The sequence below is a fragment of the Schizosaccharomyces cryophilus genome (genome assembly GCF_000004155.1).
Source record: "Schizosaccharomyces cryophilus OY26 unplaced genomic scaffold supercont4.7, whole genome shotgun sequence".
NCBI classification, from domain to species: domain Eukaryota; kingdom Fungi; phylum Ascomycota; class Schizosaccharomycetes; order Schizosaccharomycetales; family Schizosaccharomycetaceae; genus Schizosaccharomyces; species Schizosaccharomyces cryophilus.
In genome coordinates this window covers 402882-418767 of record NW_013185630.1, presented here as the reverse complement: position 1 = coordinate 418767, position 15886 = coordinate 402882, and the positions used below count along the sequence as shown (strand labels likewise).

The 15886-nt window shown below is 35.8% G+C and overlaps 8 protein-coding genes across 9 annotated transcripts; 3 read left to right on the top strand and 5 right to left on the bottom strand.

The window, feature by feature from the left end:
• Positions 1 to 6: 6 nt before the first annotated feature.
• On the bottom strand, positions 7 to 2067 carry SPOG_03380 (ER membrane insertion protein). Its single transcript, XM_013169795.1, has 7 exons — positions 1938 to 2067; positions 1834 to 1887; positions 1633 to 1793; positions 1502 to 1577; positions 1342 to 1412; positions 900 to 1285; positions 7 to 846 (listed from the first exon to the last, which is right to left on the bottom strand). Exons 1-7 carry the CDS (start codon positions 1976 to 1978, stop codon positions 715 to 717), a joined length of 921 nt encoding a protein of 306 aa, XP_013025249.1. The 5' UTR covers positions 1979 to 2067; the 3' UTR covers positions 7 to 714.
• SPOG_03379 (exocyst complex subunit Sec15) lies at positions 2062 to 4935 on the top strand. Its single transcript, XM_013169794.1, has 8 exons — positions 2062 to 2185; positions 2224 to 2385; positions 2430 to 2549; positions 2626 to 3064; positions 3105 to 3835; positions 3879 to 4189; positions 4240 to 4653; positions 4702 to 4935. Exons 1-8 carry the CDS (start codon positions 2153 to 2155, stop codon positions 4799 to 4801), a joined length of 2310 nt encoding a protein of 769 aa, XP_013025248.1. The 5' UTR covers positions 2062 to 2152; the 3' UTR covers positions 4802 to 4935.
• Positions 4936 to 5038: 103 nt separating this feature from the next.
• Positions 5039 to 6236, top strand: SPOG_03378 (glutathione S-transferase). Its single transcript, XM_013169793.1, has 2 exons — positions 5039 to 5311; positions 5615 to 6236. The coding sequence occupies exons 1-2, from the start codon at positions 5159 to 5161 to the stop codon at positions 6122 to 6124; spliced, it is 663 nt and encodes a 220-aa protein (XP_013025247.1). The 5' UTR covers positions 5039 to 5158; the 3' UTR covers positions 6125 to 6236.
• SPOG_03377 (frataxin) lies at positions 6153 to 7278 on the bottom strand. Its single transcript, XM_013169792.1, has 3 exons — positions 6854 to 7278; positions 6703 to 6797; positions 6153 to 6471 (listed from the first exon to the last, which is right to left on the bottom strand). The coding sequence occupies exons 1-3, from the start codon at positions 7091 to 7093 to the stop codon at positions 6327 to 6329; spliced, it is 480 nt and encodes a 159-aa protein (XP_013025246.1). The 5' UTR covers positions 7094 to 7278; the 3' UTR covers positions 6153 to 6326.
• A 490-nt stretch (positions 7279 to 7768) lies between these two features.
• On the bottom strand, positions 7769 to 9405 carry SPOG_03376 (RNA metabolism pathway protein Pet127; the record flags this gene model as incomplete). The annotated part of the gene is made up of 3 exons (XM_013169791.1): positions 7769 to 8386; positions 8450 to 9216; positions 9261 to 9405. 3 exons carry the CDS (start codon positions 9403 to 9405, stop codon positions 7769 to 7771), a joined length of 1530 nt encoding a protein of 509 aa, XP_013025245.1.
• A 121-nt stretch (positions 9406 to 9526) lies between these two features.
• SPOG_03375 lies at positions 9527 to 13391 on the bottom strand. 2 transcript variants are annotated; one of them, XM_013169789.1, is made up of 19 exons: positions 13023 to 13391; positions 12971 to 12981; positions 12829 to 12891; positions 12682 to 12781; positions 12539 to 12635; positions 12413 to 12498; positions 11820 to 12353; positions 11559 to 11764; positions 11436 to 11519; positions 11366 to 11387; positions 11229 to 11325; positions 11132 to 11191; positions 10928 to 11085; positions 10739 to 10877; positions 10566 to 10690; positions 10396 to 10527; positions 10182 to 10355; positions 9798 to 10104; positions 9527 to 9751 (listed from the first exon to the last, which is right to left on the bottom strand). In XM_013169789.1, exons 1-17 carry the CDS (start codon positions 13255 to 13257, stop codon positions 10246 to 10248), a joined length of 2259 nt encoding a protein of 752 aa, XP_013025243.1. In that variant the 5' UTR covers positions 13258 to 13391; the 3' UTR covers positions 9527 to 9751; positions 9798 to 10104; positions 10182 to 10245. The 2 variants fall into 2 exon arrangements, with proteins under 2 accessions (XP_013025243.1, XP_013025244.1); XM_013169790.1 differs by having other exon boundaries at positions 9798 to 10205; positions 10247 to 10355.
• On the top strand, positions 13120 to 15556 carry SPOG_03374 (uracil DNA N-glycosylase Ung1). The gene is made up of 3 exons (XM_013169788.1): positions 13120 to 13700; positions 13778 to 14110; positions 14184 to 15556. Exons 1-3 carry the CDS (start codon positions 13324 to 13326, stop codon positions 14644 to 14646), a joined length of 1173 nt encoding a protein of 390 aa, XP_013025242.1. The 5' UTR covers positions 13120 to 13323; the 3' UTR covers positions 14647 to 15556.
• On the bottom strand, positions 14145 to 15371 carry SPOG_03373 (sporulation specific protein Spo13). The gene is made up of 2 exons (XM_013169787.1): positions 15260 to 15371; positions 14145 to 15190 (listed from the first exon to the last, which is right to left on the bottom strand). Exons 1-2 carry the CDS (start codon positions 15273 to 15275, stop codon positions 14790 to 14792), a joined length of 417 nt encoding a protein of 138 aa, XP_013025241.1. The 5' UTR covers positions 15276 to 15371; the 3' UTR covers positions 14145 to 14789.
• Positions 15557 to 15886: the final 330 nt, after the last annotated feature.

The following is a 15886-nucleotide window of genomic DNA, read 5'->3' as shown; positions in this document are numbered from 1 at the left end:
GTACTTCTCGCTTTTTCGTTTTTGAGACTTTATAAATGAATAAAACGCCTTTAAATGTTATTTGAATGTAACAGCTTATCGATTTGAAATATTCGCATTATATAATTAAAACCATTAGTCAAATGTTACTTCGAGATCTCAAAGAAGACATGTTCCCCAATAGTCACTTATATCGTTTCCATTTGGTATCTTAAAAAGGTACATAATTCTTTAACAATAAGGTTTCTTAAAGTTTCGGCTGTAAATAAAACATCCTACAGGATTCATTTCAATGGCATTTTTGTCTGTTGTATAATTTTTTCAAGTAATGTATAAAATGAAGCAACATAATATGGCAATTATATTATTGTTGGGAATAAGGAAGGCAACATATCCTTGACAGTATTATATTTGGCCATTTGAAACAAGAATGCGTCGACTAATTTGAGAGAGAATATTTATGACTAGGAAATGCTATACTAGCAGGTAGGATAAAAACTTTTTATTCCAATACCGAAACCATTGAGTTCTCTTCAACGTAAAAAAGTGCAATAAAAGCATTCATAAACAAACGACATTTCAAGAAAAGCATGAATATAAGAATCCATTTCTTAACTAATGCAGCTATATAAGTAGAAGAGCATATAAAAACATTTCCATTTTTTGGCACGTAATGAAGCTTTCCTAAACAGCTATAAACATTGGTAACGGAGAAAAATTCCTATATATTTGTTTTTACTCCAAGTCAATAGCATTTCTTCCTCCTGAAGGATTGGTAAACAGGGAACTCATGAGATTAGCCAAGATATTGGGTTGTGTATTGACAGGACGAATGCCAAAATAAACATCTTCAAGTTTTGCAAGAGCCTAACGAGTTGTTAGAGATTTTTTGAGACTTAAGTTTCTAAAAAAGGACATACCGACTCCCATTCTGGCTTCTTTGGGTATTTTTGCGAAAGCGAAAGATAAGTTTCCTTATCCTTTCGATAAGCAGCAAGAACGAGTAAGTGTAAGTAGTTGAGAAAAGGATAAGAATTGAAAGTTGGAACCCGAATTCCGTCAATGGAGAAAGTCTCTTCTGGTGAATGTCCGGAGCGTTCAAACAACTGTACAAACTTGGTTAAAGATTGAAGGGCATCAGCTGGACTTCCGACTAAAAGATAATTGAGAACGGCACGTCCAATAAACAAGGCAGGATCTTCATCTTTTGAAGCTTGGGCCCAATTATACAGCATTTCAGCATAAAGAGCAGGACATTTTTCATTTCCTAATACAAGGTGTCGTTCTGCGGCAACTGGATCTCCCCCTATCTCCATGTCAGTATTGAAACCATTAAGAGAAATAAAGAAAAATAAAACTCACATTTCATAAACATAATACCAACTGATGCATGAACATCACGATCCCCCTGAGGTCCTGTAGAGTTTGTCCACCTGAATTCTTGTTAGCTACCGATATATCGTTTGAGCTTTCTTGAACTTAGGAAAATTCAAGGGCCCTTCTACCGTTACTGTCAACATACTCAAGAAGCTTCTTCACGTATTGCTTTTTACTTCCCTCCTCGGCTGGAAAGCATCCAAGAAGAGCTAACGCTTTTGCTAGTGAACTTGGTTAGATCCTATTTTCGTAGAGTAATTCTGCAGAAATTCAAACCTTTGTTATCCATCGACACAGAGCTCGACGCCTTTATAAAAACATCCACCAAATAAATTGATAAATCTCCAGCGCTTCCAGTTTGTTCGAGTTCGAAAAGAGTCTTTGCGCCGGAGTATAGTAAAGCAATTGAGTCATCATACTTCTTAGCCATAACTTGTCTGATCATCGGTTATTTACAGCCTTAAAGAAACAACGAACCTATTAACTAAAGTACGAATCATCTGATGACCTTCATAAGGGTCTTCTCGTAATCTATATCGCGTTAACTTTCATGTTCCTGGTTTTATAATGAAAATATAAACCTTGCTTCTGCTCTTTTTATTTTTGCTTCCATGACGCTCATATTTAATTAAATAAGAAAAATATCCTAGGTAACTAGCACAGCGACAAATTTCCTGAGAATTCGTTTGTTGTAGAAGGTCTATCCTCAACGACTTCCATATTATTTGAAGTCATTTCGGCATAAATCGCAGGAATTCTGAAAGCCTTAATTATATATAATACCAATGTATTAGAAATGGACTTTGACTGTTTGGAATTTGTTAATAAGGTATTTAAATCCAGTGTTGTTTTTGCTAATATATGTAGATTGCTACTATTGAATCGAATGGAGATACTTTAGACCATTTACCTCGTCTTATAACGTTAGCTTGTCAGAAAAATCAAGAGCAGCAAGTGTACCAAAGACTCAATGAACTAGCCAACAAGAATGCAATTCGCGTTGAACAGCTATGCGCCGAAAATAATCAAGTATATCAATCGTTTTTCAAGTACTTTTCTAACAATATTAATAGGACTTTAGTAAATCTGTTCATCAACTTTCCGTCGTGAGAAATGAGCTTCATAGTCTGCGTTCTCATATTGCAGACTTGAATACTGATATTCAAGCGAGCGGTAAGGATTTGAAAATCATGGTAAGTAAAGAAATTGAATTAGAAAACAAGTATTATGGTCAATTCACTGAGTGCAGTACTTACTAATCTACATCAGAAACAACAACTGAATTCATTGAGGGACTCTGAACGGAAGCTATATTTATATCAAGACTTGACTCAGAGCTGTCTTCAGATATTTTACAAGCTGAAGGATGCTCAAGAACTTTTATCAAAAAAGCAATACTTACCATCTTTGAGGATATACTCTGAAGTTCAAAAGATTAACTTAAAACGGATTGAAGGACTTACGTTACACTCCACCGTTCAGCAAATGATCTCTCGAATGCAAAATTCTGTATGCAGTTCGGCACTAGAGGACCTTCATGAATGGTTGTTTGCTTTAAGGAAAAAGCTACCACTTGTAGGGGAAATTTGCTTTAAAGAAATCGACGAAGCTCGAAGAAGATGGGCAAAGAATTACCGAGAGGACTTGACCAACCTTACTACGAAAACACCTTTTTCCTTGGATTTAGCAATTATGGAATATGTAGATTGTAAGTACCATTTGCCTAAGCTCTTGTCTAACATAATTAGTTGATCCTCTTAACAATGATTTGGTTCAGGTTGACTTTATTCCTTTGTATGTTTGTGTACAGGTTCACTCGTATTTGGGAATCTTAAGTTCCTTTCAGGCGTCATTTGAGAAGGACCGCAAACGACAGCAAGAATTTTTAGCTCCAAAAAGTCTAGAGTCCATCGATTTGGACGTTATTAGTGAATGGTTGAAATCAGTTGCTGGATACATGATTGTCGAATATTATATCCTGCAAGAGATTCCCAATTTCCGATCTTACGAAGAAGTCCAAAATATATGGGCCATTATTTGTGATAAATTGGTCGAAAGTATCTTACGAGTGGCATTTTCAGAGCAAAGTACAACGGCGATTATAAAGATGAAAAATAATATTGTTTTACTAATGCACACAATGGAACGTTTTGGTTTCCCAACGCATAGGTTACATAGTCTTTCTGTGGAGTTGATAGACGCTTTTGGAGGAGCACTGATATTAAAGCACTCCGTGTCTTTCGAAGAAGCCTTTGACACAGATTTATACGCTCCAATGGTGATCAATAACGAAAAGGAGTATGATGAATTGATAGCTCCTTACTGGACTTTACCACCGGCCCCTTTTCCTCGAATGGTGGAATTTTCTAAAATGTGCTCTTTGTGTTGTATTACACTTTCAAAATTCGCTCGGCACTTTTTTATGTTCTCTAATGACTCTATCACGTTGGCGTTGGACGTTCAGGAAAAGATCCCAAGGGTAAGAAGAATGCCAAGATTAAGTGCTAACAATAACAAACAAGTTTTATAGAAGATTTATTTTGCACAGCTTGCTTGATAGACTCAAACATCTTTATCCAAAACTAAATTTGTCACAGATGGCTCAGTTAGTAAAAAATTTTTATGCTTTTGAGGAGCCCTTGTTACAAATGGAGAAGACGTTGGTGATAAGCAAATCTACTTCTCATGCTGGAAATGAAATTACTAATGTGAATATCAAATCTTCCGAACTATTGGAAGGTTTAGCAAATGCACGCAAGTCTGCCTTACATGAAATTTTTGTTAAAATTAACCACAAAATTGATGATTTCATTGGTTTGGCTGAATACGATTGGTATGTTGATATCCTTGAACATTTTTATGAAATTCTAATAAGTTCATTAGGTCGACTACAGTGCCTCGCACTGCTCCAAGCGGATTTTTGCAAGAGATGGTTCCGTACCTACAAACCATTTACCTCGATTCCCTAGCAGGTCTTCCTAACCATGACAAGTCTTATGTGTACCTGGAAACTCTAGACCATTTATGCACTGCCATGATTGACTTACTTTCAAATCCTGCTATTCGGAAAATATCTACTGCAGCAGCGGAGGGATTTAAAGTCGATGTTGAATATTTGGAAAGCTTTGCTTCCCAGGTACCGGACCAGAGCATTGTGAACGCAGATAGCTTTATAGAGCTAAGACAATGTGCCAATTTACTGTTAGGAGATAACATAGAAGATTATTTGGACACCGACAAATTCACTCGTGACTTTAATCGTTTGCATCCATCGACTTCCGTGAAGCTATTAGAGAGGTATTTGAATTTTTGTTGTGAGAGAAATACTAATTAACCAATTTTTAGGCTCATTAGCAGTTATTCTGCCAACCCGTTAAGTAATGATCGACCGAAGCGTAGAGCTATAGAAAACCTACTTGCTGTATTTCGACGAAAAACAAATTGAATGCAGGGAAAGGGATTTTCGAGTTTTATTCGTTTCATGAATGGATACGATTTACGTCTAAGATTATTCCTAGGATATTTATGAGCTTATGATACCATAAAAAATACAATGAATTTACTTGCACAGTTTTCTCGAACAAGTTGTAATAGAATTTCATTGAAGTCTTATTTGAAAGATGAAAAAGAAGAAAAAAAAAAGGTAATTTTCAATGAATAGATTTTTATTTATTACTGAACACAAAGTACTTTGTAAGACTCTAGTCGCATACCTGTCAAATTATATATATTAGTTTTCTAACTTCAGGGTCTCCGACCATCCACTACATTCATAGTAGAGTTTCGGTTTATATAAACGAGAATGTCTTTAGGAACTTTATACTCTTTTAAGGACAATACTAGAACTGTTTGTTTGCTTGAACTAGCTAGACGTTTGAATTTACAAGTTGACCTTGTTGAAACTTATCCTCACAAGTTCCCTGCCGAGTTGGCTGCCAAATTCCCTCTTCAAAAGGTAAGAAATGACGAGGAATAAAAAATAAAATAAAAGATGAAAAACTTGTGATTGGTAATTTTATATGAACAACAAATTCTTATAATCAGTGCTCCATTTTCCTTTCTCCTTTCTCCTTGAAAAGTTTACTTTAGCGCTTTATTTGACATTACTGTATCTTAAGTGTGTGCTTTTTTCACTGATCTACGTGGAAAAATGGATGCATTGAGAATGTTCTTGTCGTGTGTTATAATATTGCAGGAAAAGCTTACTCAATCGACCTCCCCTACATATTTTTGTTTTGAGATATGCTAACAATCGCAGCTCCCTGTATTCATTGGTTCCAATGGGCTCGAATTGAGCGAACTCGTAGCCATTCTTAAGTACTTCTATGAAGTGGGCAAGCAGAATGATACCGAGCTACTTGGTGCAATCAATGCAAAGGAAGAAGCCGAAATTTGGCAATGGATTGGATATGTGAATTCTGATATCGTAACTCCTTCTGTCATTCGTCCCTGGTTGGGCATGTGCCGAGGTGCGACTCCTTACGAAGAAAAGCCCTTCAAGGAGTCTAGCGGAAAGGCTTTGGGTGTTTTGAAGAAATTTAATGATATGTTAATTGACCGCACCTTTTTGGTTGGTAACCGCTTCACAATTGCCGACTTAGTTGTTGGCAGTATGTTACGCCTTTTCTATCGCTTCATCGTTGACCCTGAGCAACGTTCTAAGCTCCCTCATTTGACCAGATATTATGTTACCATGTTCCATCAAGGTAACTTATCTGAAATTATTCCCTTGGAATTGATTCCTTCTGTAGTTATTGCAAAGAACTAGGCACTATTTTTTACAAAAGCAGTGAATTTAACTGCGTATATTGAATATTGAATATAAATATAAAATTAAATTGATTTTGTTAATAACTATGAAATTTGTCAGTAAAAAGGACGCGTATCATTTGTTTTTAGTCTAAGAGACTTGTGAGATCGTGAATCGTAGGGAATGTATTTTGGGGAAACAAAACACAGGCATGTTCATTTTAGTAACCATCACCGTCCTTAAACTCAATCTTTTTAGAAAACGCATCTCCTATTTCTTTTGCTAAGATATCAAGCATGGTACCTTCATCCCTTGTGGACTTCCAAGTTTTTACGTTTGAGGCCCATTCAAAGTGTTTAGGACCACTAGACACGTTAGCAAAAGAAAATTGGCAACCATAAACATCTTGATTGAAGACTAGAGCTCATCTGGTCTTTCGAAAGAATTACTAAAAAGACTCTGTTGGACTTGTAGTTGAAATAAAACAACCAAGACATATACTAACTCTGCAGAAACCTTCAAAGCCCCTCCAAACCTTTTTTGTTTCATCTCTTTGATACCCATTTGTTGGCTATTCAAAATGTAGTTTGACTTACCTAACTGGGGATGAGAGCCAGACCTGATGTGCTGGTGGTTGTTTATTAATAACATAAGTACCATGATCTCCAAGATTCAAAGTTATTACGCCGCTCTATGCGGCTTCAGTTAGTATTATGCTTCCTTTCCAAAAAAACAACACGGACTTACCGAATATTCAATGTCATAATCTGTTCTTCCAGATTGTTCTAGTAGATCTTCAAAGGTATTGTTTAAAACTTCGAGCGTATCGTCAGCACGTCGGTGGTATTCCAAGTCAGACAAAGGTCCATTTTGATTTACAGTTGACAAGAACCTTAGACGAAAGTTCCAGCCAGCAAGTGAGCGACGAAGAGGTCGCAAAGAATTTAAAGAAGCTTTTCCAAACAAATTTCCTCGTAAAGATTGCATAGAAACAAAAAAGTCGAGTAAAAAAGAAATCACAGAATATCTGACCTAAAAAGTGATATTACAAAAGATAGCTCTGGGTAATTCAATTTTTTAAAAAAACAAGAAAGAAAATTGTAATAGGAGTCGCGGTATTTGGGAATTGAAACAATTGGTAAAACTATACGCTTATGTAGCTGAGTTTAGTACTCAGTCTCTTATAAAAAAAGCGTGATTACTTCAAAGAATGAGCAACCCTTTAGTAGAAAGGTTTGAATGAAATTGTTACAAATGAAGAATTGGATAAATTGAGATAGAAAAAAAGAGTTTTATTTGCAGCTGTTCTGTAATTCAAACCAAGAAAAATGAGCGCTACTTCTATTCCAAGATAAATAAAGAAAGAGAACAAAAGTTCAGATTATTAAATTGCTTTCTCTTTTTCTGTACGTGTTCGAAATAATGCTTTGATGTATTGAGCTATGCATCCAGTCTATAGAGTTTTAGCCAAGAAATCTATATAAAAAAAAAAAAAACAAATATCAATATCAATATCTTATTTGATGCAACTTGGACCAACCGATCAAAACTTCGAATCAGGTATATACCAAGGGGTTTGAAAGCATTAAAACCATGAATTTGGAGGGGGGAATAATATGAATAAAAGATGAACGATCAGAAAAATAGCTGACTCACAATTTTTCAGCTCGGAGTCTCTGAGTTTGTCTGCCTGGGTTTTGGCTTTCTATAATACCAATTAAGCAGCCGATAGGGAACAACTCTAGGCTTTATTTCTCCCTTCATCATATTGTACCTTAATAATAAGTATTCTTTAAACATGGCTCTTTGATTGAAAACCGGATATATTTTATATCGAATTGTCCATTTATCGTCTTTACGGAGCTTTTGAATGAAAAACCTCCTCTTTCCATTGACATAATTGGTAACTCGAACTTGGAAAGCGTAAAAACGATTATAATTATTTACAGGCTCAGATAAATTCACTTCTTCAAGATTGGCAGGATTGAATTTATGATTCTCATTGTCGGGAACTGCTTCTACAAAGACTTGCAAAGCTGGATTCTTTGTATTTTCTTGCGTAGAGAACATTAGTCGTATAGACTGCTTGGGAAATTTAGAAGAGGCATATTGTAGTATAGATTCAAGGAGCTGAATACTAAGCTTAAATTCGGCGTCACCTATATTTCTTCCCCAATGGATTGCTTTGTCCATCTTTTTCAGACTAACAAATTGAAATCCAAAAATTTGACACGTGTTATGATACGCGACAAAGACGCCTTCCATGCGACCTAATCGAGCCTGTAAACTGTATTTCAAAAAAGCAGACCGAATCATATCATAATATTCTCGTTCATAAGATACAAAATTTCCGTAATATTTGTCAAGAGTATAAGAATCATAGACCTCAGGTTGAGTTTGATTAAGACGTACTCCAAGTACAGCTCTTGTTTTCAGGTCAAAGACCCCAGAATTTGGCAAAGCCTTGTCAAAGCAATCTAACTGAGATCGAATAAGGAGGCTCCGACATTTGCTATATTGAAATACATCTATTTGAGGTTTTGGTTTCTCTGGTAAATTTTCATTTTTCAGATAACGACCATAATCTTCTTTTTCTAGAGTGAAAAAAGCCTCTAAAGACTTCCCTATACTCATAAGAATTGTATTCTCGTTTGTTTTTGATGATAAGCTGTGATCTCTGTCGATACAATACAAGCCATTTTGGTAGGATAAATGAACGGAGCTAGGTGAGCGACATAAACGAGTGTAATGCTGTTCGTTTTTTGCTACACGAAACTTTTTTGATAAGCCTAAAAAGCTCGGTGGTTTCCACTTGCTAAGGAAAAAATGAATTTGTGAGAGTAAACCTGTCAAAGAACTCGTTGATCCAGCGAACTTTGAATTAGTCTCATGGCCAGCTTTCTTCAATGCTGTATCTTTAGAGGGGGGATAAAACTTGCTTAAGAGGCCGTAGTTAAAGTCGTCAACTGGTGTCACCTTCGATAAATACTCGTCCCAGTTAAATTCTTGAGTAGTAGGGTCCCTCAAAAATTTAAACCGATTGTTATTCAAAACTGTATTCAATTGATGCTGTAATTGATTTACTTCTTCCTGCTTGACGTTGTTTACTTCTACATATGTTAGCAAATCATCAAATTGAATCTAATAATCTTACTTGGAAAAATCTCGGCGCGAGAATCAATTACGCCGGATTTGAAGCTTTTTGAATAAACATTTCTTTTTAGTATGTATGAACCTGAAACCTTTGCGCTCCACAATGATAATAGCCGCAAGTTTGTTTGCTCAATTAACAGCAACATTCCATCAGTTTCGTTTTTTTTGATACCTGATTTCCTTTTTCATAAAAAGAAAAATTAAGTTTTTTTTGCTTCAAGGACTCTTACTTTGCGTCCATACCCTTTTATTCAACAATGGTCTATTGCTTGGTATATGTTAAAATGTAGGCTATATGGCAAAAGTGCAGGTAAATGTGAGTCGAGTCTTAAATATCATTAAAACGTTCAGAGTTATAAAAAATAAATAAGTTTATAAATAAAAAAATAAATGAATATTAATCATTGACTTTCCAAATCATTGCTGACTTTTACTTCCTTCCATAGTCGTAGAAGCCATTGATAATTCACAATTTCAGGATTGATTTGATGACTAAAGGTTAGAATAGTTTGATAGATTGAATTGCAATACCACATACAATTCACATGCTCGTCGTAAGTATGCGACGCGATCCTGATCGCTGCTAAACATAATTATATGAGTTAGTTGTTTGGAGAAAAAAGTATTTTGCACAGAAGCGCCGTTCCACGTCAGAATAGTTTCCGCCAGTCGATACTGTGATCTTTTAAGACTGCTGTCTTTTGAAATTTCAAACCCACTGTCGTCTAAGTAAGCAGAAATATGAGACAGAGGGAATGCTCCAGGAAACGATGTCTCCCTTGCTAAAAGGTGCTTCGAACTAAATAGATTTTTTCTAGTATTCTCTGGGATATAAATATTTAAATCTAATCGTCCCAGTTTAGTCAGTAATTCAGAAAGACTAGAATTGGTTAAGCTTCCTAAATCTTTCTCCCAAGAATACTTTTTCTCTTTTTGAAATAGCAGGCTTCTATGTTAGATTCAGTCATTGGGTTTCTTTCTACGTACTATGGTCGTTCAGCAACCTTCTTTCCTTTAATTATGCTGTCCATAATCCATTCAGGCCGAAATATGGAGCACATTCCTTTTTTCTCTTCCACAAGTACTCTTGTTGATTCTAGCGCATGTGAATAACTAAAACGTGACGAATCACTTACTCTTATCCGCTACTAATACCATTTTCCCTTCCGGAACGGAAGTAACTGCTTGATGGATTGTGCCACCATTGGAAGCAATTATGCTTTCCAATTCCTGCTTTGATTTCTCAAGCTTTGACGGAGGAAGGACGACTGCTTGTTAATGAACGAGCAGTATACAAACAACTTACCAAAATGTAGCCCCTGAAATATGCTAGACAATGGAGTGGACTGCTTTAGCGGACTATTAATTTGATGTAGAAACTTTTTTTCCGGCTGTCTTTTCCGACTGACTTTTCTTTTTTTTTCAACATGACTAAAGCAGTTAGTTATTCATATCACAAAACGCTGGTAATTTTCATACTAGACATCTTTTTCTTGATTTTCAGCGTAACTTTTCAGTTCAAAAAACTCATTTATAGACAGAGCATCTTTCCAGCTTCGATCCAACCGAATTTTCTCCAGTCGGGGAAATCGCAACGTATACGTAGTCTTAAATCGATCTTAATAAAATTAGAAGTAAGAATTTAGAAGCAAGTAGATTATAACTTACTAGAAACGACAACTTCGGCAGCTTTAATTTGAAGTACAAGTGAATCTCTAGGATGAATCCAAACATCGGGTTTCTCAAACTCTTGTCTGCTACCAGCTAATTCAAAATACTCTAATGCTTCTGAAGACCATAGCTGCCATTTTCCTTCAGTCTCCTTTCTAATATAATTTAGTTAGAATTTGAAAAAGTATTTGAGATCCTTACCGGATAATATCACGATCGAAGTAAGTAAACCCACCTCCAACGCGAACGAATGATTGAAACCTTGGTTATTAGAAGTTAGTCCTTAAAAAAAGCTTACCTTTGATATGGCTCTTCTCCTGGAGCATGATCAACTCGAAGACCACACAAAAAAGAGGAAGCCTGTTTGGATTGCTTACCACGTCCAAAATAACCACCTGATATTAATTAATAAATTTTTTTGTGCCTTGATATTACCTAGAATAAGACAATCCAGATCCTATTATCTCCTTCGTTAATTATATACTTCGGAAAAGAGTAAACTCACCTCTCCAAATCCTTCCAAATAGTATGGTTTTACTTTGATCCAATCATCCATTCGTTCTCCCAGTCGATAAGTTCCAGAAGGTTTCTATAATGTAAATATATTCTGCAAACCAAAAGATCTTACCTTTATTACCAGACCCTCTGATCCCTCTTGAATTGTTTGTCGTAGTTCTCGATCTATATCACTAACAGTTTGTCCAGTTTTATGAGAAAGTATACACATTCTTCGAGATTCACGAACGATCACTTTCTTCAGAATCTTATGTCTTGCTTCAAGGGAGTGTCTGATTAACGACTTTCCATTCAGGTATAGTATATCAAACACGATGTCTATAATAAGAACTTAAGTTAGCTATACTATTTCAAAGCTTCCAGTTTTCCTTACAATAAGGGTAATATGTAGGATGAGTTGATGAAGAATCAAATGTGCTCCTTAAGCTACCATAAGGAATGATAGTTTCTAATATTGGATCCCAGGTAACCATCTCGCCATCCAAAACAACTTGCGAGACCCGATCATCAAAAGCTCCAATGATATATTGAGTAAGCTTTGAGTTTTCATCATGGTATGAGGAGCCATAGACATCCGTATATGTCCTTGCATTTCGACTGTAGAATTGAAACTTTCCCATGCTCATATGTAGCTGTATGCGCTCCCCATCCATCTTTTCTTCAATCCAAAAATGTTCACTGTGCATGGCCTCTAGCACAAAATCAAGGGTCGATTTCTTAAAATTGGCCAATTGTGGCTGAAAACAGCTAAAAACCTCAACATCGGTATCCAATTCACTAAGACTTCTACTAGGATCATACAGCTCCCAAGCAATACGCTTTAGAGAACTGCAGAGACGATACAATCGAGCTGCATCTGGGTGAAAAACGCTTAATATAAACTTTTCCGAGGTTCCGTATTTTCTGACTAAAAAAAAAAAAAANAAAAAAAACCATTAGCAACCAGGTTTACAAAGAATTACATACCCTTAAGAAGTATAACAATTAACCATCGCATTTCAAGCGGGCTTAAGGAATTATAGAATTTTTCTAGAACAGATCCCCTTTCTTCTCTTAAATTTTGTTAAACACTATCTTATGCAACGGTCGTACTCTGAAGTAGCTTCTGCTAAGTGGTCTAATAAATTATTGATATCGCCAATAGTGAAGGAGCTGGGAAAGGTCCGATAAGCCCGTCTCTCTAAAACATCTAGTTAAGTAGTTAATGTAGAGGTTCCTATAAAAATTGAGCAAACCTTGAAGCATCGCAGTAAAATTCCCAACGTGTCGGGAATCAGAACTTCGCCAGTTTCTAAGTGCTTTGGCATCTTCGGAGTTTGCGCTCAAATGCATAGCCTGTTAAGTAATTCATTAGAGTACATATTATGGAATCCCTTACGAACCCTTATGAAAAGTTTTCCCAAACCAAACTCTTTGAATCCAAATGAACCTCTTTCTCTGTCCAACTGCAGACATGTTAGATGCATATTCTTTGAAGTTTTAGAACTTGTCAGCTTGTAGAAAAGACAGCTGATGTGCACGTACATCAGGCAGCACTAAAAAAATATTAGTTGACAACCAACTTTTTCAGTCTTACTTAAGCGTAGTAAAGGATATAGATCTTGTCCTACTTGTTGTCTCCATTTGGTGAAATAACTAGAAATGATTTTTCGTTTTTGTTCGTAAGGGTCGATTCCTGAGCCTTTTGACTTTCTAGTTTTTCCTATCTTTTGCAAAGGCTCTAACAAATTTACTACGAAGTCATAAAACCTCAATGGCTCAGAATGATTGCTAGGTTTAACTAGCCCTGTAGCTGATTCAAACGACTCCATACTCTTCTGACATAAATACTTGCGAATGTAAAAATATAATATTCATAGAAGCAGAAAGCATTCAAAATGGATTTATTTACTCGCAGATGTCCAATAAATATTGGCTACCTTGATATGAGATGTAGCAGGGTTGGCGGTTCCATATTTCAAATCCTTACTTGGCGACACTCTTTTCCTGTGAAAGTGAAACCAGTTTTTTCACTTAACTATTTTAAAATGAGCGTACTGGAAAATCCTGAAAAACGAAAAGTTGAGGAGCCTATTGCAAATGCTCCAAAAAAAACGAAACAGCAATGTTTAGATAAATTCTTCACTGCGAAACCTAAAATACAACCGAAAGCTCCTGTTTCTAACGCCAATATCATTTCTGATGGAAATAAAATAAAATTTGATAAAAAGAAATGGGCTGAAGAACTGACAGACGACCAGAGGAAGCTGCTACAGTATGTAAATACTACATTATCAGTAATGAAAGGCGATGACAAGCAAGTATAATGATGCTAACTTCTCATTTTTATAGACTAGAAATTGATACCATGGAAGATTCTTGGTTTGAAGCTCTAAAGGATGAATTTTTACAGCCATACTTTTTAAACCTGAAGCAGTTTCTTCAAAGTGAATGGCAGGGAGAGAGGATTTTCCCCCCTAAAGAAGATATATATTCTTGGTCGCATCATACTCCTCTGTCCAAAGTTCGCGTCATTATATTGGGACAAGATCCCTATCATAATGTTGGGCAAGCTCATGGACTTTGCTTTTCCGTCCGACCAGGGATTCCCTGTCCACCTAGTTTAATGAACATATATAAAGCTATAAAAGTTGACTACGAAGATTTCGTCATACCGAAATCGGGGTATGTATATCTCGTTTTAGTTTCAGCTGGTTTTTTGTTTACTGAAGCAATGTTATTAACTAATTGACATTAGATATTTAATACCATGGGCTGATCAGGGAGTTTTAATGCTAAATGCTAGCTTGACTGTTCGTGCTCATCAAGCTGCATCCCATTCAGGTAAGGGATGGGAGCGATTTACATCTGCGGCTCTTCAAATTGCATTAAATAAGCACAAACGTGGAATTGTAGTGCTTGCTTGGGGAACGCCTGCTAATAAACGTCTTCAAGGGCTTCCTTTACAGTCGCATTGTGTACTGAAGAGTGTTCATCCGAGCCCTTTGTCCGCTCATCGCGGGTTTTTTGAATGTCATCATTTTAAGAAAACAAATGAGTGGTTAGCTGAACGTTATGGAGCTGAAAATTCTATTAACTGGCATGCTGTTTCTCTTCCTACGCCTTCAAAATCTGCAAGTATGAACAAGCCTTTAGGTAACACGGTTGAAGGTTCTTCACTCATGGCAGAAAAAATAAAGCAGGAGGAACAAAAGGCATGAAAAATTCGAGCATGGATTTCTGTTATTATATATTACTAAACGTAGATTTCGTTCATTTTGATTCATTATCTTTATCTTTTCCAAGTGTTTCACTCTTTTATTTCGATTTGAAGAATATCTATGGTTTTGATTTTTGATATCCCTTATTGGTATGGCGCTTCATAGGAATAAGAAAAAAATTTTCGATTTTCCATTGAAGTTCGAATAGCGGATTGAATATTTTTTAGCTTTTGCATGCGTCTTTCTTGCATCTTCTCATGATAGTCCAGTTCACGCCTTAATACTTCAGTTTCTTGTCTTGCTTTGGCGACCATTTCATTTGCTTCAGTAAACAAGGAAACTGAAAGCTCTTCCATTTCTTTTTGGCTTTTATCCAACTGACTTTCAAGCTCCTCTCGCCTTTGAACTTCATGGGATAATTGTTCCTTCATCTGACTCAGTGCCATGGAATTTGCTTTATTTGTCGGATTTTTTTGTTTTTCTGGTATCAGTTTTTCGTTAACATTCTCTTTATTAGACATTGAGGTAAACAGCCTTGTTATTTCTGTCTCGTTAGTCCATCTGTCATTTTATGCTTTCTTCGCAGTCTTTCATTCTTTTTTTTCTAACTTACGAGATCCACTCATCATAATTTGCTATTTGGTTCATTACAAATAACTTATGTTGCTTTCATCTCAGCAATATTGTTGTTTGGTTTGATTGTAAACATAAACAACGAACCCTTGTTAGTACACATACTACCACATTTCTCTCTTTTCAATATGCTTCCATTCATTGGAATATATAAAGATCATTTATAGTTAAGAAAAAGAAAAAGAAAAAAGAAGAATTATTAATTGAATACCAACCTAGCCAATTTCCGGCCTGTTAGTAAACAATTTAAGTAAAATTATAAACATTTTGATAAAACCTTTCTGAGAATCATTGCTTCTGTTTAATAATCTCCCTTTTTCCATTTTCAGCTATTTACACTAAATAATTGCGTTTAATCTTGGAGAACAATCTAATAATTAGTACATTCTTCTTATTCATAAATCCCAACTTATTTACTACCTAACGAAAGAAAGAATTCAAAAAGCCATTTGAACCTTCAGATTGCATTCAATACAATGCATTTTCGTTTCATACCTGTCTCTACTTCTTATTTACTACTGTAGAGAAACGTTTTCGTTATGGTTATTTAACGCGGGTCAACATTACTCCGTCTTGATGCCCGACCCTTCCTGAATATTTTTCGCCT

Excerpts from the sequence above, each read along its gene's own strand:
- SPOG_03374 (XM_013169788.1), top strand. The coding sequence starts at position 13,324 with ATGGATTTATTTACTCGCAGATGTCCAATAAATATTGGCTACCTTGAT. Across the intron at positions 13,701-13,777 it reads GACCAGAGGAAGCTGCTACA|ACTAGAAATTGATACCATGG; the intron begins GTATGTAAATAC and ends TCATTTTTATAG. Across the intron at positions 14,111-14,183 it reads TTCGTCATACCGAAATCGGG|ATATTTAATACCATGGGCTG; the intron begins GTATGTATATCT and ends AATTGACATTAG.
- SPOG_03378 (XM_013169793.1), top strand. The coding sequence starts at position 5,159 with ATGTCTTTAGGAACTTTATACTCTTTTAAGGACAATACTAGAACTGTT. Across the intron at positions 5,312-5,614 it reads CCAAATTCCCTCTTCAAAAG|CTCCCTGTATTCATTGGTTC; the intron begins GTAAGAAATGAC and ends TAACAATCGCAG.
- SPOG_03375 (XM_013169790.1), bottom strand. The coding sequence starts at position 13,257 with ATGGAGTCGTTTGAATCAGCTACAGGGCTAGTTAAACCTAGCAATCAT. Across the intron at positions 11,086-11,131 it reads TTCGATCGTGATATTATCCG|AAAGGAGACTGAAGGAAAAT; the intron begins GTAAGGATCTCA and ends AAATTATATTAG. Across the intron at positions 10,356-10,395 it reads GGTATTAGTAGCGGATAAGA|AATCAACAAGAGTACTTGTG; the intron begins GTAAGTGATTCG and ends CACATGCGCTAG.
- SPOG_03380 (XM_013169795.1), bottom strand. The coding sequence starts at position 1,978 with ATGAGCGTCATGGAAGCAAAAATAAAAAGAGCAGAAGCAAG. Across the intron at positions 1,794-1,833 it reads ATTCGTACTTTAGTTAATAG|ACAAGTTATGGCTAAGAAGT; the intron begins GTTCGTTGTTTC and ends ACCGATGATCAG. Across the intron at positions 1,578-1,632 it reads TGTGTCGATGGATAACAAAG|CAAAAGCGTTAGCTCTTCTT; the intron begins GTTTGAATTTCT and ends CAAGTTCACTAG.
- SPOG_03379 (XM_013169794.1), top strand. The coding sequence starts at position 2,153 with ATGGACTTTGACTGTTTGGAATTTGTTAATAAG. Across the intron at positions 4,190-4,239 it reads GGTTTGGCTGAATACGATTG|GTCGACTACAGTGCCTCGCA; the intron begins GTATGTTGATAT and ends TAAGTTCATTAG. Across the intron at positions 4,654-4,701 it reads TCCGTGAAGCTATTAGAGAG|GCTCATTAGCAGTTATTCTG; the intron begins GTATTTGAATTT and ends ACCAATTTTTAG.
- SPOG_03377 (XM_013169792.1), bottom strand. The coding sequence starts at position 7,093 with ATGCAATCTTTACGAGGAAATTTGTTTGGAAAAGCTTCTTTAAATTCT. Across the intron at positions 6,798-6,853 it reads ATTATGACATTGAATATTCG|AGCGGCGTAATAACTTTGAA; the intron begins GTAAGTCCGTGT and ends GAAGCCGCATAG. Across the intron at positions 6,472-6,702 it reads TGGCTCTCATCCCCAGTTAG|TGGTCCTAAACACTTTGAAT; the intron begins GTAAGTCAAACT and ends TAACGTGTCTAG.